The following is a 23,692-nucleotide window of genomic DNA, read 5'->3' on the forward strand; positions in this document are numbered from 1 at the left end:
CGCGGTCTGCTCCCAACATCTGCAGAATGTCAAGAACACACACCGCGCGTCCGTTAGACGCGGAAACTTCGCAAAAGCTTCAACCATTTTCCCGAAGAAAAAGAAAGTTCCAAAAAGACGCCAAGCTTGCCATTTTAAATTTTTTTATTGCTTAAATGGATGGATGATGTCACAGCCCACCTGGTGTTAAGTGGTTACCGAATCCCATAGACATCCACCACGTTAATGCCGCCACCCCCTTGAGATATGAGTTCTAAGGTCTCAGTATAGTTACAACCGCTGCACCACCATTCAAACCGAACACATTACTGCTTCACGGCTGAAATAGGCAGGGCGGTGGTACTTACCCGTGCGGACTCACAAGACGTCCTAGAATCAAGTCTAAATCTATTCCAATTTGATGAACTATACAAATCTCGTTGAATTAAATTAGTATTCAACACTCTGCACTAGAAACATCCGCGCTTTACTGCAAATACATATATGTATCATCAATTTATCAAGTATAAATCATGAGCATTTCAATGATGTCGTTTCTACTCAAAACCTCAAACCTCTAGATATACATACATATTACCGTAATCTTAGACCTTTAAACGAGCAATTCTTGTATATTAATATATATTTATATGATCTGAATCTCGGAAACGGCTCCAACGATTTTCTTAAATTTAGTATACAGGGAATTTCGGGGGCGATAAATCGATCTAGCTACGATTTATTTTCAGAAAATGTTGTTTTATTCGTGTTTTCAATAATCAACTTTATGACTCTTCCCGACATCTATTGGCGAATTATAATACTATTTTTCTTAATTGAGGGCAACTAACCGCTTTAAAGACAAGATGGCGTTATCAAAAAAAAAACGGTCATCATCTAGTATGATATTTATTTGCCATATATTGCTTAAGATAACTCGAATAATCTCAGTGGGACACGCGTTGTGATAAAATGTTGATGCTTGTTCAAATTTATTTGGTCATGGGTCGGGTAAATAGACGAAACTCGTAGAGGCCGCATGTGACTCTAATTTTTTATAATACTTTTTTTAAATCTGCTGCTTTAAATCATTTTTAAGCTGTCTGTGTCTATGTGTCGCTGTCTATGTTTAGGATCCTTTCAAATCTTGTTTGAAAAAAATCATGGTATATCGTAAAGGCTGTGGAAGTTTCATTCAAGAATTGGATAATACGAGACATATTTTAAGTTGTTTAATTGAACAAATATGATAGAACAAAAAAAATCAAAAGGAAAATATTTTACCTACGAGACTTAGGTTGCCTACGATCGATTCCGCTATCACAATTTTTTCATTTTTTTTATTGCTTAGATGGGTGGACGAGCTCACAGCCCACCTGGTTTTAAGTGGTTACTGGAGCCCATAGACATCTACAACTTAAATGCGCCGCCCACCTTCAGATATAAGTTCTAAGGTCTCAGTATAGTTATAACGGCTGCCCCACCCTTCAAACCGAAACGCATTACCGCTTCACGTTAGTGAGTATCTTCAGTATAAGGTTAACCTCGGGCAGCAAAAGTCTCCTACGATGTTTTCCATATAACTCTATTTTGTGTTGCCTTCGGTTAAAGATTTCCATCGATTTTTTTGAAGCCATTGCACCATCTCTATAGTGACCAACCTCGTTTACGATTTTTATGTCTATGGGTGCTCAATCGGTTACTGTTTGAGCTCATATTTTATCCGACTAGCGATATTATAAATCGATAAAATATTTTCCGTACCTACCCGTGCGGACTCACAAGAGGTCCTACCACCAGTAAATACATAGATCTACATTGACATGGCTTAATGATATTATTATGACGAATCGTTGAAAATGATCACACGATGAGCAACCAAACAAAATTTATTCGCTAGATATAATGTTGCCCTTCTGTAGCATGTTATTCTCCTTTATTTGTATAATCATGATATAAGTGTTATATCTAATTAGGTAAATGTTTTTATTATATCTTATCATGATGTCTTCAATTTGGTTGGGTGAGGTCGTAGTAGTGGATGATTTTTTTAAGCTATTGCATAGCTTTTTTCGCGGGTCTTGAGTGCGGCGACTGAATCAAGAAATTCCGTAACGAAAATAATCTGACACCCCCACTACGCCTACTATGTAGCTCGCGTTCAACACATTCCCACGTTGCGCTGGTGTAGTGTTTGTGAATAAGCGCGCGGCGTGATGTCGCACTGCACGAGCATCATGAAAAGTCTGCCCATCTCTCTCTCACGCGGTCTACCTTATGAGTGTGAAGGGAACAGTTAATGTTTTACTTTTGTTAATGTTTATAAATATAGCGTGGTCTTATTTTAATTATTGTTTTAATATTAAATTATTATTGTCTAATTGTAATTGCATAAGTTGATAATGCTTTGCAATAGCTTTACCGCGGCAGTCCCCGAGAGCCATACGTCTTTTCTATGTATTTTGTAAACTAGCTAAAGCAATGTTAGGAGTATCTATATATAAATACGTGAAGCAAAAACTTTGTACCTTTTTTACGGACGGACGGACGGACGTATGAAATTTCCCACATTTACAGAGAATATAGAGAAGGAGTACAGTTTTTTTTTTTTAATTATGCATAAAAAATACATTAAATCAATAAATAAAAAACATTGTACACACTACCATGTATTTGACACACACACACACACACACACACGCATGCATACTATTTGTATTGTATTATATTGCTTATAGTCTGTGGTCAAATTGAGAATAGATTCAATATTGTTTGTCTTTATTAATATTTGTCTTGACGAAATCTGTGATCTGTGACCGAAGATCGGGTTCAGTGGCGAGCTTTGGGGGAGGCCTATGTCCAGCAGTGGACTGCCGCAGGCTGATGATGATGAATCTGTGATAATAGAAGTATAATACGTCTTTGACAAAAGAATCATAATAGTGTACATAAAGATTTATAATTTCTATTAATTATAGCCGAATTTCGACTATCGGGGGACCACTAGTAAGAATAATAGTAGGAAAAACTCTTTACAAATTTTCACCACGTTCTATATTTTTGGAAGGAAGTTTTTGCGGGGGCGAGTATCGCTAAAGATGCACAAAAAGAGGGGCAGGCCGAGGCTAGATTATAGAGAGTAGACGTAACTGCCAACCCGTCGCTAGCTCCTTACAGGCTGCAGAATTCAACGTCACTGCTGGACGACGCGTAATGGCGGCGGCTGGCCTGACGACTTGACACGGCATTCTTCTAAATTATTTGTTCCTAAAACTGGTACAACACTCGCGCAACGACGAGTATGATTAATAGAAAATTAATAAGACTCCATAAAAATATTTAGGTGAAAAAACAAGGGGCGTGTGTACAGCGCGTGCGGTGCGGTCGGCGATAGTCTTTATTTTTTTTATTTTTGACTTTTACTTTTACTTATGTTTTTTTTATATTTTTTATAACTGGCCATGCGATATGTTTTATGTCTACTCTCATTAAAAAAGAACCAAATAATTTTATGAAGAAATCTTGCTCACTAAGTAAAAAATCATCGTAGGAAACTCTGACCTCAAGTCTGATGAGCACTTTAAGCATAGCATCCGAAAATGTTCTTCCTGGCCTAAAAATATTTCTGTAATCCCAAAGTAACCGACGCTCCTCAAATCGCTTTTTAATCGTTTAAGAGAAAATGAGTAAGTTATTCTGGTGGATGAGTTTTAGTGTTATCATCGTACTCCACGGGAGGTGATCTGAAGTATTGCTTGAGATGATCTCGCCATCTTATTTTTCACCCCTGCATTTAATCACATTTGCAGATCAATTCGAAATATCTTATACCTTTAAACGAGTAATTCTTGTATATTAATATATACCTATATAATCTGAATCTCGGAAACGGCTCCAACGATTTTCATATAATTTAGTATACAGGGGATTTCGGGGGCGATAAATCGATCTAGCTACGAATTGTTTTCAGAAAATGTTGTTTTAATCGTATTTTCAATTTTCAACTTTATCGATTGACTCTTCCCGACATCTATTGGTGAATAATAATACTATTAAGCTATTTCATTAAATTATTACTATTCATATATATATAAAAAAAAAGTCGTTGTGGCCTAAAGGTTAAGACGTCCGGTGCATTCGTATGTAGCGATGCACCGGTGTTCGAATCCCGCAGGCGGGTACCAATTTTTCTAATGAAATACGTACTCAACAAATGTTCACGATTAACTTCCACGGTGAAGGAATTCCATCGTGTAATAAAAATCAAACCCGCAAAATTATAATGTGCGTAATCACTGGTGGTAGGACCTCTTGGGAGTCCGCACGGGTAGGTACCACCGCCCTGCCTATTTCTGCCGTGAAGCAGTAATGCTTTTCGGTTTGAAGGGTGGGGCAGCCGTTGTAACTATACCTGAGACCTTAGATCTTATATCTCAAGGTGGGTGGCGCATTTACTTAGACTAGAGGTCCCGCAGTAGTCGAAATTCGACTATAATTAATTGGAATTGTAAGTTTATACTCTATTATGATTGTATTTTATACTTCTATAATCACAAATTTCGCCAAGGCTTACTCTATAAATAAATATTAATAAAGACCAACAATATTTAATTTTAATCTATTTTCAATTTGACCACAGACGTCAAGAACAAAAGTTTGACAATAAATAGTATGCATGCGTGTGTGCGTCAAATACATCGTGGTCGAAGTATGAGAAGTCGTCGTGGCCTAAAGGATAAGACGTCCGGTGCATTCGTGTTGAAGCGATGCACCGGTGTTCGAATCCCGCAGACGGGTACCAATTTTTCTAATGAAATACGTACTCAACAATTGTTCACGATTGACTTCCACGGTGAAGGAATAACATCGTGTAATAAAAACTAAACCCGCAAAATTATAATTTGCGTAATCACTGGTGGTAGGACCTCTTGTGAGTCCGCACGGGTAGGTACCACCACCCCGCCTATTTCCGCCGTGAAGCAGTAATGCGTTTCGGTTCGAAGGGCGGGGCAGCCGTTGTAACTATACTGAGACCTTAGAACTTATATCTCGAGGTGGGTGGCGCATTTACGTTGTAGATGTCTATGGGCTCCAGTAACCACTTAACACCAGGTGGGCTGTGAGCTCGTCCATCCATCTAAGCAATAAAAAAAAAAAAAAAAAAACATGGTATGTAGTGTGTGTAATGTTTCTTTATTGATTTAATGTATCTTCTATGCATTATTTAAAAAAAATATTAGCATTGTGCACTTCTTCTCTATATTCTCTATAAGTGTGGAAAATTTCATACTCCTCCGTCAGCGCAATTTTCGTAAAAAGGGATACAAAGTTTTTACTTCACGTATTAATATATTATTATAGATGTATATGGACTCCAGTAACCACTTAACGCCAGGTGGGCTGTGAGCTCGTCCATCCATCTAAGCAACAAAAAAAATAAGTCATTTTGATTACTATAGAATATCGTGACCATGACTTCAACTGCTTTGAACTTTAACTTTATATCGCTGATTTAATTATAAATTGTGGGATAAAATTAGCGAACACACTAATGGATACATGTTTATTATTCAAATGAAAGACTCTTTAAAGTGATTTCATCAACACGTCAGATAAAGTTTGGTGGCCGTGAAACGGTGATTCAGCCATTTACAGATATCAGATTATCTACTAGTTTTGTTATACAATTGTTAGACTCCGAGTCAGCACTAAGAATGTGTAATGTACCGAAAAAGTCAAATAAGGAAGTCCAGTAGTTCAGTAAGGAGCATTTTTACTGGTGGTAGGACCACTTGTGAGTCCGCGCGGGTAGGTACCACCACCCCGCCTATTTCTGCCGTGAAGCAGTAATATACATTTCGGTTTGAAAGGCGGGGCAGCTGTTGTAACTATACTGAGACCTTAGAATTTATATCTCAAGGTGGGTGGCGCATTTACGTTGTAGATGTCTAAGGGCTCCAGTAACTACTTAACACCAAGTGGGCTGTGAACTCGTCCACCCATCTAAGCAACAACAAAATTAAATATCTTTAAATGACTTCACAACTGAACTCTAAGTCATAGATTTTACCCAATAACTTAAAGATGGTAACAAAAAACCATTTCAAAATAACATTGATGTATTTCCAGACGTACAACTGGAATAAATCGACTCAAGAAATGATATTGTTCGCGTTCTTCGTCGGCTACACCACCATGATGATCCCGATGGGTATAATAGCGCAGAAATTCGGTGGAAAATTTCCGATTAGTGTGGCGCTATTCGTTAATGGAGTTGTCTCTATCATCAGCCCTTGGATCCCTTTATTTGTAAGTCCTTAGTATAATATAACAGGACTCCGAAACTGTGATACTTTAAGACAAATATTTTTTGTATGGAAACTAGCGACATCTTGCAGCGGATGCCCCTAAACATATATGTTGTTAAAGTTAAGGCATTTAATTATTGCATAGCTAAATATTAGAAAATTAAAAATTAATGAATCATACAAGTTTGTTATAAAAGAATTTACCATAGAATATTTACAAAATCTTTTTACCTAATTTATGTGTATTATCTATGAGTTTATATGTATAGCTGTGTTATATAACACTGATTGTGACAGTTAGATAGATAGATATATATATATATATATATATATATATACAGTCCAGTTCAAATGAGTATATTTTTATTTAGAACTGTAATATATTGGGTTACGTTGATTTTAAAACCAAATTAGCTTTTTAAATTACTTTAAATCTTATCCGCCCATATTGATCTTGATTACGGAATCCTTATTGAGTGCTTCTTAACAGCTTTAGTGCGGAATGAGGCTTAATACACCTCGTCCGTATTTTCTTTGCAACGGTCTAAGAAAGACTTCTCTGTTATGCAGAGGACGTACCTTTAATTTGATTGAATTTGGGAAAGAGATGAGTGTATATCCAAGATGTCCTATTAAATGGAATGACCATTGTGAACTGGCTAGAAACACTTATTCAGCCATTTTATTGAACTGAATAACATGATCCGTTAAGCTAATGTTTATATGCCTACCGGCACATAGCGTATTTTATTAAATCTGTGGTAAATTATGTCTTTACTGAAAACATAAGCAGATTAACTTCGAATATGACAGCTACATTTCTATCGGTTGTTTAGGAAATGAAATATATTCTGTAAATACAACTAAATACTTTTTATTCTCTAGAGCGGATGGATGGGTCTGGCCACATGTCGATTGATTCAAGGGATGACACAAGCAGCTCTCTATCCGAGCATGCACACAATGCTGGGTAAATGGGCACCGTTGAGTGAAAGAGGAAGATTGAGCACTTATGTCTACACGGGTAAGATTAACATCACGATTTAATGGAATGTTTTTTTTTTTCTATCAGTAGGACAAAAAATAATAATAATCATAAAAGAATAAGTTAGATATCGACATAATCCTACGTCGATATCTAACTTATCGGTTATACATAAAATAGGGCGCGATCTTGGCTCCTTACTCCGAACACATTTAACATAGCGATATTTCTGAAAATATCTCCGCTAATATGCAAAGCTGGAATTTCGGGCAATATTTTTGCAATTTGTCTTAAATCCGTTCCCTCGGGTTGGCAACGAAACCGACGAGGTACTAAATCACAACAAAAACCCTAATCGCCTAAGAACATCAGAAATCAAGAACCGGGCGGCTTCTTTTGTAACTTTGAATCTGTGAACAATTATTTTTGTTGTCAAGTTTGTTAGGATCTTTGGTTTAAAAGCAGTGACGGTTGAGTGACTATCAAAAGAAACCCTAATTTATGTACGTGATGAGCCGCGAGGGTCTGCTTTAAGTCATAAAACGCCTGCTACCGAAATCGCAGTTAACGAAAAATACGTGAAGAATGTTGGTGTTTTTAAAGTGAAATTGTGTTTGCTGATTGTGAATATGGCAGCCTAGTTTGGGCCACGAATTTTTTGTTGCTTTACAACAAGAGCTAAACAATCATTCGCACTGGAAATAAGTGGGGCGGGGATATTAGAGTTGAGGTGTTACAACAATACCAATCACTTAAGAGTGGTGCAGGCACTCTTTGAGATTATTCAATCAGCTCCTTGTACCATCGCTATCACCATGCACTATTGCAGCAGAGCTCATCCTCCGGTCATTTCATTGAAATTTAAGCCATTACTTAACATCTTATCTTATATTATATTATATCATATCTTAGCTTTTATTTTACTTTACACATTATATTAATATATTGCAGTCAGTATAATAAGAATATATTATCATGTAGTCATAGTAGCATCATATGGCGAAACTTTTGACTTTCAGTCAGATTGTCTAAATAACTGATCTAACAACTTCATTAATGAAAATTAAAGCTGACCTCCTTAATACGGATCGGAATATGTTCTCGTATGTTTTCGTGAAACAGCCTTTAGCACGGAATCATACTGAATACAGTTCGACTCCGAAACTTAGTTCTGGAATTGTACACAATAATTCCCGCGACAATTCACGCCGTTCTATAAACATTTACATTAATTCCTATTCTGTTTCATTTACTATGCCACTAAGACTACGACCGCGACAAAGCTAGCTCGTTAGATTATTTAGTTGGCTTAGATGATAGTATAATCTAGGTCATTGAGTTGAGGCATTGAGGGTTGGTCGAGGTTTTTTGGAATAATGTGAAATGTCAAACCTAAGCGCTTTGCTGTGCGTTAGAAGTAGGCACACATGACACAGCCCATGTACCCACTACTCTCCCATAGGATAGGATATATGCAAAAGTAAAAATTAAGATTAGAACATTATTACTACGCACGAATGACGAACTAGTGGGCAAAGATCACATGTCATATTATCCAGAACGCTACTACTGGTTGATATCCAAAAAGATTATTCATATTAAATCCTCTATTTTTACACGCATTATATTAGCTTCACTTGTATGTGTGTTTGTATGTTTGTAACTGACTCCTTTAGACGCGATTTTGACCCACTTTAAACCTTTAGGCCCGATTTCATTCAAACTTTGTAGATTAAAAAAAAGCGTGGTGTGCTTTTTAAGATATTATTGAAATAATAATTCTTCTACTCATATCTGTCAGAAAAATATTTTTAACTAATAACACCATGCACCCCACGCTTTTTTTACAATAAAATATATTTTATACTATTTTCTATTTAAATTTATTAAAATTTATTTTCTATTTTTTAGTTGAATTTTATGTAGAGCGTTTTTTTTAACTATTATAATTTATTTTATTTATCGCCCTAGTATACAAACGAGCATGCAGCCCATCTGATGGTAAGCGGTTACCGTCGCTCGTGGACGTCAACAATGCCAGGGGCAGAGCCAAGCCGCTGTTTACCGTTTAATACTCTCCACAAGCCTTGTTTGAAGAAGGACATGTCATAGCGCTCACCATGGAGGAGAGCTCATTCCAAAGCCGGATGGTACGAGGCAAAAAAGGTCTTTGGAATTGTACTGTGGATGAAAACAGTTTTTAGAAGTAGGAAGGGAGGAGTCTCTAGTCTATACATATCTTATATCTTTAAACGAGCAATTCTTGTATATAAATATTATATATTATATAATCTGAATCGCGGAAACGGCTCCAACGATTTCCATAAAATTTAGTATACAGGGGATTTCGAGGGCGATTAATCGATCTAGCTATAAATCGTAGCTAGATCGATTTATCAGAAAATGTTGTTTCATTCGTGTTTTCAATAATCAACTTTATCGATAACTAGCGACCCGCCCTCGCTTCGCTTCGGAAACATTAAAACACACATGAAACCAAAAAATAAAATAAAAAAAATAATTTAAAAAAGTAGCCTATGTTCATCAAGGACAATGTCGGCTTCTAATGGAAAAAGAATTTTTCAAATCGGTCCAGTAGTTTCGGAGCCTATTCGAAACAAACAAATCTTTCCTCTTTATAATATTATAGTATAGATTAACTTAAACATAAACTTTTTTTTTTAGTGAATGAAAATAACAAATAATATTATAAAATATAATATAACTAATATCAATCTGTAATTCGTATTTAAATATAAATTCCAAAAAACACAATTAATAATCAAAAAAAAAAAACGAGCAAGGCTCGGTCATCCTCTAGTAGTTAAAAATTAAAGCAGGTACGTTGTTTCAGGATCTCAATTCGGAACAATCTTGATCTTCGAAATATCAGGACTATTTGCTGGTACACCGGTCCTTGGTTGGCCCGCTATATTTTGGTTGTGCGGTATCCTCAGTTTTGCCAGTTTCGGTCTTCTTATCTGGTTCGTCGCTCCGTCTCCTCGCGAACATCCGACCATAAGTGCTGAAGAATTATCTTACATTACGCAAGATGGAAATGTTGATGCTTTCCCGAAGGTAATGTTTGACTATTTTGGATGAGATTCATTGGGAAGTAGAATATATTATTTACTAGAAGAGCGCGAATACATCACAATTCAATGATGAACACAGACAACAGTATAGACAAGTCCAGATTATGATTATTTATATCGTGATCACGCAGGAGCCAGTCACCGTCGACACCCTGACACATCCTGACGGATCCATCAGATCCAATAACCTTTGTATTAGACGCCTTGAACTTTAACACTAGAAGCAGGCTTAGGGACCCCGGTAACTCGTCGAACTCGGCAAAGAGTTCGATGTGCAACCTAACCCATGAATCAGCTCGCTAAGTTTCTCGCCGTATCTTCTCAGCGGGTCACGATTCCGATCCGGTAGTAGATTCATTCACGAAGCAGCTGCTCTTGAGTTGTCAGGTCTCCTTCGGAGGTGCTCGGGCAGCTCTTAGCAAATCCCACCTCTCCTGGCTGATCCTGGACCACCAGTAATCCTTCAATCCTAAAAAAACGATTGTTCATCGTTCTGCGGGTACACTGGGTGCTTCATCGTTTAGGCCGGGGCGACTTCAAGACAAGAAATGAGTAATTGAATTTTAAGTCTTTGAATTCCAAAGCTGTAACTTTAAGCTTCAAACACTTAAGTTTATATTAAAATATTCGCTTCGCAAAATTGTAAATTTTATTAAGTTGAAGTTATTTGTTAAGTGAATTTATTAATATATTCCTTTGAATACTTTATAAATGTATATAATATGTATTTATATGCCTATATATAATAATATATTTACGCTTGTGTATGGTATGGATATACTATTTTTGTGTAAGTATTTGTAATTTATAATAATATAAATTTCATTGTACCTACCACTACCTGTACACTCACTTTGGTTGACCAGTTGATCATTCTTTAGGCATTAAATCCGCCAACGTAAATTTTACGTGAAATGTGATAAATAAATAAATAAATTATTGAAGAGCTTATCGTCTTCCAGAAACGCAGAACGCCATGGACGCATATCCTCACTAGCACAGCAGTTTGGGGTCTGGTAGTGAGCCACGCCGGGAGTTCGGCAGGATACCTTCTAGTCCTCACTCAGATGCCAACGTACATGAACGAAATACTTAACGTAAACATTGAAACTGTAAGTTCTTTCTTCAATATTATAGTTTAATATTACATCGTCTCAAACTTTTTCGTCTGTGTATTGCATGTCGCGTGACGGTCGGCCGCGGAATAGGGTTAAAGTAAAAGGCGCTCGTCAGAGCAGCCAAGGCCAATGTGGCGGCGCCTATAGTTCGCAGCAGCTGAACGTGTAGTGTAATAAACTATTACTCATTTGTACCAGTGCTCCAAGCTATTTTGTTTGTTTTTGTCAGTGTTTAAAGTAAATGTTGTTTGACAGAGTTAAATGTCTATAATGAGAAAAAAAGTTTCACTTTTACCGTGGTTTCATAAAACCACAGTCCTTTTTTTTTACTGCCCTTGAAGGCAGACGAGAATACGACCCACATGATGGCGAGTTACCGTCGCCCATGGACTTCGGCAATGCTTGGGGCAGAGCCAAGCCGCTGCCTACCGTTAAGTACTCTCCCAAGCCTCTACAAGGTTTTTTATTAATTAAAAAGGTAATTTCACGACATATGTCTTGTATAAAAGTGGTTACTGAACCTTAAAGATTTCCTATCTGCTGCCTGACTAGACACCTTAGATTAGATCGAAGTTTTAATTACGAAGTCACGACATATACACATACATATGCGAGGACTGTAGGTCGTTTTGGTAATATAATTACAAAGTAAATGGTGCACTAAACAATAATGGGCTTTACTTTAAATAAAATCAAAACACACAATAAAGTCTCAATCTAGCAGAAAGTGTATCTCGGTGTAGATCTGATTGCTTATATAACAATAAAAGCGAATACATACATTTCTAATTGTTACGATCTCCAGTTTATTAGAGTTTGAAGATACAATGAAATGAATGAGCTATTATTAAAAGTAACAATTTATTCATTTATGTCATCGTCTATTATTTGGTTTTTTTATTGCCCTTGTAGGCAGACGAGCATACGGCCCACCTGATGGTGAGTGGTTACCGTCGCCCATGGACTTCAGCAATGCCAGGGGCAGAGCCAAGCCGCTGCCTACCGCTTAATACTCTCCACAAGCCTCGTTTGAAGAAGGACGTGTCATAGCGCTCGGGAAACACCGTGGAGGGGAGCTCATTCCATAGCCGGATGGTACGTGGCAAAAAAGACCTCTGGAAACGCAATGTGGTTGACCGCAGTGGCTCCAGGTAGTGTTTTATATGCTTACTCTGTACATGTGGTGTTAAATAAAGAGTTATATTATAATTATTATTATTATTCAATCTTCAGAATGGAATCTACTCATCCCTCCCTTACTTATCCATGTTCACGATGGCGATATTTTTCGGCTACATATCTGATTACTTACTGAACAAAAAGATTATGACAGTAGCCAACATCAGAAGAACAGCGAATACCATAGGAATGGTACTATCTGGGTTTTTCTTGATTGGATTCTGCTACGTGGATAAGGCCTGGCTGGCTGTATTGCTACTAATGATATCATTTGGCATGCATTCTGCTGTTCACACTGGATTCCATGTAAGTTTCATAAACACATTTACCGAATTTGTAGAAGTAGTTGTATTAGTTCTGCTTCTAACTGTATTAGGTAGGCGCTGACACGAAGGGTGTTTTACACAGTGAGTATGAATATGTACTGCTTTGAATAGTTTATTGAAGATAGCAATATTCACAAACAAACTATGACAAGAGTGGTACTATAAAGAATTAACATATAGGAGTAGTATAGCACTGACACAAACGATGGGTAGCACAGCAAATATCGATGTGTACTGCCCGCAGTTTTCAAGATTGCCGAAGTGTTGAACAACAATAATAGATGATTGCCTGAATTCATCGGCGATAGCGATTTTGTCAAATTGTAAGGCGGTTGCCCAAGTAGTGGCGAGTAAGTGAGTCGCCACATCACTCCCCCGGCGAGACCGTGGCTACGGTCGATAGTAATCAGGCAGTTTAATCTTTCGGCCGCTTCTTGTGGTCTTTTCAACAGGCTTGGTTGGAGATACACCTTCTGGAACTCTCGTCATGTAGGCCGGCTTCAGATGATCTATGGAGACATTTACAAGCTTCCCTCGAACTTCGACAGTGAAAAATTTTGGCTGCCTTTTGACAACCTTGAAGGGACCAGCATATGGTGGTACCAGAGAACCACGCACATGATCTTGTCGGATGAAGACATGGGAGGTTGTATGTAAATCGCGAGGTATATAAAATGGTGAATTGCTATGCCAGGATGTCGGTCTTGGTGTCAAATTCGCCATGCATGCACGTAGACGAGTTGCATAGTGGGTGACGTCAGATACTTTGTAGTCTTCATTTGGTGAAATGAATTGACATGGCAGACAGAGGGGCTCACCGTACACCAGCTCTGCAGGAGATGCGTCAATGTCATCCTTCCAGGAACTGCGCATGCTCATCAGTACGAGAGGAAGTGCTTCAGTCCATTGCGAAGATGTATGGCACATGATGGCTGCCTTCAACTGGCGATGCATTCGTTTTTTTTATTTTTATTGCTTAGATGAGTGGACGAGCTCACAGCCCACCTGGTGTTAAGTGGTTACTGGAGCCCATAGACATCTACAACGTAAATGCGCCACCCACCTTGAGATATAAGTTCTAAGGTCTCAATTATAGTTACAAGTTCCGCCGCCAACGGAATAGTCGCTCGACTATTCCGTTGGCGGCGGGGTGATATGCGGTAGTCCGGAAGTGGTGAGCACCTATTAATGCAGCTATGGCTTTGAATAAGTGGCTCTCGCATTGACGACCACGGTCGGTAGTCACCCTCAGTGGACATCCAAATCTGGCAATCCAGCCGGTAACGAGGGCGACAGCACAAGCTTCAGCTGTAATTTTGCTGAGTGGTATCGCCTCAGGCCATCGGATAAAGCGGTCAATGACAGTGAGGCAGTACCTGAAACCAGCAGACAGATTTAGAGGTCCTACGATGTCAAGATGGAGATGAGTGAATCTTGACGAAGGAGTAAGGAAAGAGGAAAGAGGAGAAACTGTATGGCGAGTTACTTTACTTCTCTGACAGTTTAAGCATTGTCTTGACCACTCTCTACAGTCTTTCCGAATCCCTGGCCACACAAATCTTTGCGCAAACAGTCGGACTGTAGCTGACGATCCTGGGTGATGAAGTCCATGTAGTGTGTTGAAGACTTGTCTTAGCATATATTTTGTGATGAATGGTCGTGGAGGGTGCACACTGGTGTCGCAATAAACGGGTAAGCTACTATACTCGGAAGATAACTTTTCTAATTTTAGAGAACTTCCATTACGCAGAAGATCTTGCAGCTCTGGATCTTGTTCCTGAGATCGTGCAAGATGCTCATAGTCGACACATGGAGCGACTTCATCCACCCGAGAAAGTGCGTCGGCGACTACGTTATCCTTTCCAGGTATATATTTAATATCCGTAGTAAACTGTGATATGTAGTCGAGATATCTGAATTGCCTTGGTGAACATTTCTCCCTGTTTACTGAGAAGGCAAAAGTCAGTCAGAGCTATGATCAGTGAAGATGGTGAAATTTCTTGCTTCGATCATGTGTCGAAAGTGCTTTATTGCCTCATAAACTGACAGTAATTCTCGATCATATGGACTGTACTTCGATTGGGTGGAACTAAGCTTGTGGGAGTAGAAAGCGAGTGGTTCCCAATGTTCACCTCTCCTTTGTTGTAGAACAGCTCCGATCGCTGTGAGAGACGCGTCAGTGACAATCGCAAGATCGGCGGTTGGATCCGGGTGAGACAAAAGCGTTGCCTGAGATAAAGAAGTCTTACAATCCTCAAAGGCTTTTAACATGACTGCACCCATATCCACAGGATGTGAACCTTTCATTTTAACTCCTGCCAGAGCGTTGTTCAACGGAGCTTGTAACTGGGCGGCATTGGGTATGAAACGGCGGTAGAAATTAAGCCTGCCTAAGAATCTTCGGAGTTCTTTCACAGTCTTGGGAGCAGCAAATTCCTGGATAGCTTAGACTTTAGTGTCCAATGGTTTAGTACCTGTAGCAAACACTTCATATCGTAGGAATTCCACAACCGATTGACCAAAAGTACATTTAGTTGTGTTCACCAGAATGCCATACTGCCGGAGACGATCAAAGAGTTGACGTAGATGACACTTATGTTCCTCTAGCGATGAAGAAAACAATAATATATCATCAATGTATCCATAGGTGATGTCGAGGCCTAGTAGCACCTCATCTATGAACCTTTGGAATTTCTGAGCGGCATTCCTCAAACCAAAGGTCATATATGGAAATTCGTAAAGTCCAAAAGAAGTAGTGATGGCTGTTTTAGGTATATCCTCAGGATTAACGGCTATCTGATGATAAGCCTTCACTAAATCAATTTTAGAAAAGATGAAACATCCAGAAAGCTTTTGTGAGAAGTCATGGATGTGGCGTATTGGATACCTGTCAGGTATCGTCCTCGCATTCAGTGATCGGTAATCGCCACAAGGATGCCATCCGTCATCTTTCTTCTTCACCAAGTGCAGAGCAGAAGACCATGCACTCTCTGAACGCCGGGCTACGCCGCTTGCCAACATATCCTCGAACTCTTTCTTCGCGGCTTGCATGCGTGCTGGATCTAAACGTCGAGGCTTGCAAGCAACTAGAGGTCCCGGTGTAGTTCTAATATGATGAACGGTGTTATGCTTAAATGTGGTAGAGAGCATACCTGCTGGCCTTGTGATTTCTGGGAACTCTCTCAGAATATCGTGGAAGTCAGTTTCACCAGTGACGGCTTTGATAGAAGGAAGGTCATTAGTCATCCCGATAGGTGTCGCGACTGCAGACAGAGAAGTGATGCAATCAATAATACGTTGTTTTCTGCAATCGACGAGTAAGTTGTAGTAAGACAAGAAATCCACTCCGATGATAGGCTTCGAAACGTCTGCAACAGTGAATTTCCACGCGAAGTCTCTTCTTAGTCCAAAGTCTAAATGAAGAGTTACAGGGCCATAAGTGTGTATAATAGAATTATTCGCGGCTACAAGATCATATTTCGACTTGGTACAGGGCGCTTTCACAACCGACCGTGGAAAAACACACAGATCGGAACCAGTGTCCACTAGGAACTGCATTTTTGAAGTACGGTCGGTGATAAAAAGACGGCCTGAAGAATGTGGGCAGTCGTTGGCCGCTACTTCCGACCGCCCCCGGAGTTTTCCGACGCGAAACTGCATGGCTGTTTGCACTTCTGAGCTTTGATCCCATAAGTAAAGTGGTAGAAGCAGTAAGGGTGATCTGCGGGTGGTTGTCTAGGCTTGGAGCGACTTTGAGAACGACTATTCCAGCGGCGCCTAGATCTATTTCTCGAACGGCTTCTTCGACCCACCTGTTTAGAGAGCAAGCTGATTTGTTGTGTCAGTGAATTGATTTGCTGGGCCATCTCACTCATCGTCGGATTGCCTTGCTCATTACCTTGGGCTTGGGAAGACGCGCTAGCCACCTGTGGTACTGTTGGGGCCATTTCACATACGACATCTGCCAAGTCACTCAGCTTCTCCATTGACGATCCTTTAATCGTAGCGACTGCTGTTTGCACGTTCACAGGCAGACGACTGGTCCAGGTGGTTATTATAAAATCAGATGGAACGTCTGAACCAGCTAGACTTGTCAAGTGGCGTAGAAACTGAGACGGTTTCCGATCTCCGAGTTCTTCGTGCATGAGAAGTTGTCTTACACGCTTCTTCTGTGATATAGATAGTCGCTTGATCAGCTCTGTTTTGAGTTTTTCGTATTTATTTGAAGCTGGCGGTTTAGTTATGATGTCTCTCACCTCCTTGGCGTACTGTGGTTCCAGGTTCGCTGACACATACGTAAACTTAGTATCGTCCACAGATATCCCTGAGAGCTTAAATTGCATCTCTATCTGACTAAACCACATTTCTGGGTGCTCTGAATGGCGGAAGAATAGCGGAATGCGCACACCAACTCTGTAGATCTCTTGAGACATCTTTGGATCTTCTTTTTGGGCCATACCGGATAAATATTCAAATACGCTCAGTACGTATGACTTGGACCACCGGATAAAAATATTTTGCGTCTACCTTGTTGAATAAAAATGTTATAGCCGAAAACGATAATGTATACGATAATTAATTTTACATTTAATACACTTATCTTCGGTTTTCTTGCTGTCGAGGATCACCACTGTAGAAGTAGTTGTATTAGTTCTGCTTCTAACTGTATTAGGTAGGCGCTGACACGAAGGGTGTTTTACACAGTGAGTATGAATATGTACTGCTTTGAATAGTTTATTGAAGATAGCAATATTCACAAACAAACTATGACAAGAGTGGTACCATAAAGAATTAACATATAGGAGTAGTATAGCACTGACACGAACGATGGGTAGCACAGCAAATATCGATGTGTACTGCCCGCAGTTTTCAAGATTGCCGAAGTGTTGAACAACAATAATAGATGATTGCCTGAATTCATAGGCGACAGCGATTTTGTCAAATTGTAAGGCGGTTGCCCAAGTAGTGGCGAGTAAGTGAGTCGCCACAAATTAAATAAACCTGGCAGTAGCATGATTATGAGTACTCGTGAATACATTCCTTTTAACGTGAAGTTCTTGAGAGTCCGCGCGGGTAGATACCACCACCGTCTATTTCTGCCGTGAAGCAGTAATGCGTTTCAGTTTGAAGGGCAGGGCAGCCGTTGTAGATGGCGGCTTCGCCCCGGTGAAGGTCAAGGGGCGACCTGAGGGGGTAGAGACCGCGCGGCGCGCTACCAGCACTCTAGCACGCTGCTAAGGAGTTACGAAAGAGCGACCGGTTGGCGGTGTATCGCGTCCCGACCTGGCAGGCTGGTTCTAGTCCAGCGGGGTATTCCGGGACACCAGCGGCACCGTCTGGGGGCCTGACGGGCCCGCGATCTGCTCTCAACACCTGCAGATCGTTGAGTCTCACATACCCCGCGCGCCCTTTATGCGCGGGGACCTCGTAGGAGGTTCGGCCACCGGCCCGAAAAAAAAAAAAAAAAGGCAGCCGTTGTAACTATACTGAGATCTTCGAACTTATATCTCAAGGTGGGTGGCGCATTTACGTTGTAGATGTCTATGGGCTCCAGTAACCACTTAACACCAGGTGGGCTGTGAGCTCGTCCACCCACCTAAGCAATAAAAAAAAAACCTGATCGTATCAATCACTATTATTATCTAGTATAGAAGGTACCTATGTAGTTTTCATGTTGTGCCAAAACATTATCACGAATATGTTTAATGTTTTGCTTAAGGGTTTGTTGCACTTCTTGTTTTTGGTTGACACTTCATAAATTGATGTTTTTCATTGTTTTATCCGTACCGAAGAGTTCACAGTTTGTCGGGTCTCAACTTATCAGAACTCATAGTTACTCGAGCAGACATAACTTATTTCTGTGATTACTGTTTCCTGTGCCTACATCTATATCACCGATCCGTAGTAGCGGCTTATTAGGTAATATACTTTGCTTTCTACCTCAATCCTTTCGCTAATTTATAACGCAATCCACAATCTCTGCGATACAGAGCCTAGGATTTTCAAAAAAACGTTTCCATGACTCAGATAGCAGGTAATATCCAACGGGAACTCTCTATCCCAAATCTAATGAAAAATCTGAAAACAAAGAGAAGTAGGTACTTAAATTGAATCTTGTTACAGATAAATCAAATAGACTTGTCACCGAACTTTGCTGGTCCCATCATGTCTCTGGGAAACATGGTGGCGAACCTGACCAGTCTGCTGGTACCGGTCATTGTTTCAAACATCGTGAAAGATGATTTGGTAAATATATTCCATACTGAAACAAACAAGCTTGCTTCAATCACTCACGTCATTTTTAGACAACGTAAATATTTGTTTTTAATTTTCGCGAGCCAACGAATTCTCATGCTATTGGTTATTCCATAGAAGAACATAATGATGCACCTTCACTACAATTATACTTCCACCAATAAAACGACGATGCTAATTAAATAGTTCGATGATACTTATTTGGTGAAGACGCTAAACTTGATTTCTTCAGAAAAGCTGATTACAATTAGTCATTAAGTGATTTAGATTGAGTGTTTGCTTTACGATATTTATTTTAGTTGAAGTAAATGGCATACATACCTATACATATGCGCTTACCTCATCTGAAACCCGCGGGAATGAAATAATTATAAGATCTTCATTAACATTACAACAAAATTATATCGCATTCGAAGTTTCAACTATACAGGAAAAGTAATTCTATCCTAAAACAGTTCCAATAATTACATTGCGACAAAAATAAATCGAAAATTCATGATGAAATTCACAATTGCTGATTTTTACAGTACGGTTCCAAAGACGTACATAAATATATAAAAATACACTTGACGTAATTAAGAATATTTTATTTAAGCGGTAACAAAAACAGCGTCCTAACTTCCAAACTATTTTGTTAGTTAGTCCAACAATAAAAGTTATCTAAATCCTACAGACAATATTGACTAAGCCCTCATCAAATGTAACACACATTATAAGAACATACCTAGAACTCAGATAATTCATTTCCTATAAGCTTAAGGCAAAGGCTACTGATATATGAAAATTAGTGTATTCTGTCGGTAGGGATATTGTACCCTTATATTCCCCCACGAATAGGTCACCGACTACAAAAAGTGTATTAAAATAATGTAATGTAAAGGTTTAAAATAATGTAATGACAATAGCAAACACAAAATAAAAACGTAAAAGGTGTTTCAGCTAAGTCTACAAAAACCAAAGTGAATACTTTTTACTGGTGGTCGGACCGCACGGGTAGGTAGCACTGCCCCTGCCTATTTCTGCCGTGAAGCGTTTCGGTTTGAAGGGTAGGGCAGCCATTGTAACTATACTGAGACCTTAGAACTTATGGCTCAAGGTGGATGGCGCATTTACGTTGTAGATGTCTATAGGCTCCGGTAAGCATTTAACACCAGATGGTCTGTGAGCTCGTCCACCTATCTAAGCAATAAAATAAAATAAAAATACGATACAGACATAGGGTTTAAAAATCATTCCTTGAACCAAAACGGGAATACCGTACCTAATGTACACGAAAAACGAAATTAATTTCCTAACTTTATTCGCTTAAGGTACTTCAATTATTGTGAAACCATAATGTATTCCGAAAGAAGCAGGGCGGTGCTTCCAAGAGACCATTGACCTTGTGCGTCAGCTGATATGATAAATTCTAATATATTAAGTGGGGAGTGAAACAAATTAGTAATTAATAATATCATAGTGATTTTTTGACTTTTGAGGTCACCGATGCCCTACGCGGCGCACTCAAGTAATTATTAGTCTCTGGGAAAGACGAATCTGAAGATACTGAGAATGAATCTATATCTAAGAGACCTAAAAAACTACAGCACGTATAATAATATATTAACAAACAAAAGAAACAAAGTTAGCCGATCCAGGCGCTTTAGTAACCGAAATCGACATAATTACTTCAGTGCACTACGTTTTTTTTATTGCCTAGATGGGTGGATGAGCTCACAACCCACCTGGTGTTAAGTGGCTACTGGAGCCCATAGAGATTTACAACGTAAATGCGCCACCCACCTTGAGATATAAGTTCTAAGCTCTCAGTATAGTTACAACGGCTGCCCCACCCTTCAAGCCGAAACGCATTACTGTTTCACGGTAGAAATAGACGGGGTGGTGGTACCTACCCGTGCGGACTCACATGAGGTCCTACCACCAGTAATTACGCAAATTATAATTTTACGGGTTTGATTTTTATTACGTAGGGCACCGGTGACCTACACGACAGTTAGCGTGATAATATTGTCGTCTTAAGAATCTAGCACACGTACTCCAGCTCCAATACACCCTGAACCATTTCTTCTTTCAGAAAAATCCGAGCAGATGGCAAATAGTGTTCCTCATAACCGTGTCCTTCCAGTTCATAACGAATGCTGTCTTCGTGATATTCGTGAAAGGCTCGGTGCAGCCATGGAACTTTCACGACGAAGAAAGAAGCGGTTTGTATCCTTAGAACTGTTCAATTGAACATATTGTTACGCACTGGGGTTCGAGATAAATAAAACCTACCGAAGTGTACATTAAAACTGTATTTACACTTAGAACACTTAACGAGTACTTTAAAATTCTAAATTCGCTTCGATTCAGGTTTTTTTTTTATTGCCTAGATGTGTGGACGAGCTGACAGCCCACCTTGTGGTAAGTGGTTACTGGAGCCCATAGACATCTACAAAGTAAATGCGCCACACACCTTGAGAGGGTTCTAAGGTCTCAGTATAGTTACAACGGCTGCCCCACCCTTCAAACCGAAACGCATTACTGCTTCACGGCAGAAATAGGCAGGGTGGTGGTACCTTCCCGTGCGGACTCACACTAGGTCCTACCACCAGGTGATCCGTTCGCTGTTTCGCTTCGAGTAATTCCGATTACTGAGTGACTTCGTGCCATATCTGCAACGCTTTTATAATCGAGACGACATCCCTAGATTTACCCAGAACATTCTGAGCAAGTCGAGTAGCTTCGATGTGTGTCCACTATCTGACAATAGATGGCGTTACACTTTACGAGCTTTCTCGACGTGATGAGCTCCTTTGATATTCGTTTCGGCTATTCGGCGATAGATGGCGTTACTCCTACCGATGTAATAATATTTTGAAATCCATTACATATTATTAGATTCACGGAATAATTTTAATAATGTTGGCCATCAGAACACAAGAAAAACAGCAACAATAAAAATAAAGAATGTACATGTTTTTTACAAATAGATAAAGTGTTTAAAAACAAAAATCATTAAAATAATAAACATTCGGACATAATTATTACCCAGCAAAATAGTAATTACTGGCTTTACTAATAATACACCAAAATTAAGTAATTCTTAATAATCAGTGATGTGTAAATGGTATTAGAGCAATTACACAAACGTACTAAACTATAAATATTATGAAGTCTCAATTATGTGCTCTAAGCGCTAGCCGCCAGATGTTACTGTGGTGCAACCCGTATTGCTAAGCCCAAATATCAAAGGCACATTCGGTACTACTCTATAAAGGTTTGATACTAATGAAAGACACAGTGAAGCAATTATTTTCCAAATTGCGATGCCCAAATTAGTGGTTTTAATCGCTAACATTTTTAGTTATTGCACACAAAGTCGCCTTTGTTGAATCAAATCGAGTTTACGATCAATAAGATAGCTGTTAAGTACACTCTTAACTTTCAGACACAGCCTACTGAGTTTCTCGCTGGGTTTTCTCAGTGTGTCGGTGGTAGATTCAAAGCACTGCTCTTGTTAGGGCTAGTCTTAGCAACGTCCTCAGGTTAGAGCCCCGTGAACTCACCTACTTGTCAGGTTATGCTGGCATAACCACCTAATGTTACCAGTTACCAAAAAAAAGTGTACACCAAACACTGATATGGTTTTAATCTGAACTTTCATTTTGTGTAGTATTATTTTGGTTGAAGATATTGCTTTAAAGATTCCTCACCCGTGGCTGATGTTACTAACCTTGTCAGAGTTGCTAGCACTCATCAAGTACAGAGACTCTCAAACACAGTGCGAGAATTTGGCTAGAAATGCTTTCACATTATGAGTAGTTCGCGCTAACGGTCGCAACAGCCTGGCCATGGTAACAGCTTGGGTAGCATTTTCAAAACCACAAGCTGTATTATCAGCATAAGCTTTTTCATAAACTATTTCATTACAGATACAGGTGTAGAAGAATTAAAATCGCTTAACGACCACAAAAACAGCATCAAAGAAAAGGAGAAATTAGGAAATTCCTGACGTGTTTTTATTTTGTAACAACTTGTGCTTTATATTTAATAAAAAAAGTTTCGTGCGTTTCGTGGCTTTTATTTTATCAAGAGGTTGTAAGTTTAGCTCTGAGTACACGCAGCTTCAAAGACGAGGTGTTTATGTATAACAAATATTAATCACATGTTCCTTATTGATAACAAATCCTCGATCTAGTGGTGACTCTTAGTGCTCCCAAGTAGATTCCTGATCGAAACCGTTAAGTGAATTTGAAAATATTGTTAAGTATAAAGCAAATACTGGTGGTAGGACGGGTACGTACCCTGCCTATTTCTGCCGAGAAGCAGTAATATGTTTCGGTTTTAAGGGTGGAGGCAGCTGTTGTAGCTATACTGAGACTTTAGAATTCATATCTCAAGGTGACGACATTTACGTTGTAGACGTCTATCGGCTCCAATAACCACTTAACATCAGGTGGGCTGT

General features: G+C 39.3%; 1 protein-coding gene across 1 annotated transcript in view; it reads left to right on the forward strand.

Moving 5' to 3' along the window:
• The window catches only part of Pi-t1 (inorganic phosphate transporter 1), a 40,356-nt gene extending 17,059 nt beyond the window's left edge, over positions 1-23,297 (forward strand). The window contains exons 3-10 of the mRNA XM_028176973.2: positions 6,109-6,288; positions 7,173-7,311; positions 10,127-10,350; positions 11,330-11,479; positions 12,719-12,970; positions 19,114-19,236; positions 21,320-21,449; positions 23,160-23,297. Coding sequence (XP_028032774.2) covers positions 6,109-6,288; positions 7,173-7,311; positions 10,127-10,350; positions 11,330-11,479; positions 12,719-12,970; positions 19,114-19,236; positions 21,320-21,449; positions 23,160-23,239 — 1,278 coding nt within the window. The 3' untranslated portion in view covers positions 23,240-23,297. The remainder of the gene's footprint in view (positions 1-6,108; positions 6,289-7,172; positions 7,312-10,126; positions 10,351-11,329; positions 11,480-12,718; positions 12,971-19,113; positions 19,237-21,319; positions 21,450-23,159) is intronic.
• Positions 23,298-23,692: the final 395 nt, after the last annotated feature.

Source organism: Bombyx mandarina, chromosome 08 (genome assembly GCF_030267445.1).
Source record: "Bombyx mandarina strain Sakado chromosome 08, ASM3026744v2".
NCBI classification, from domain to species: Eukaryota; Metazoa; Arthropoda; class Insecta; order Lepidoptera; family Bombycidae; genus Bombyx; species Bombyx mandarina.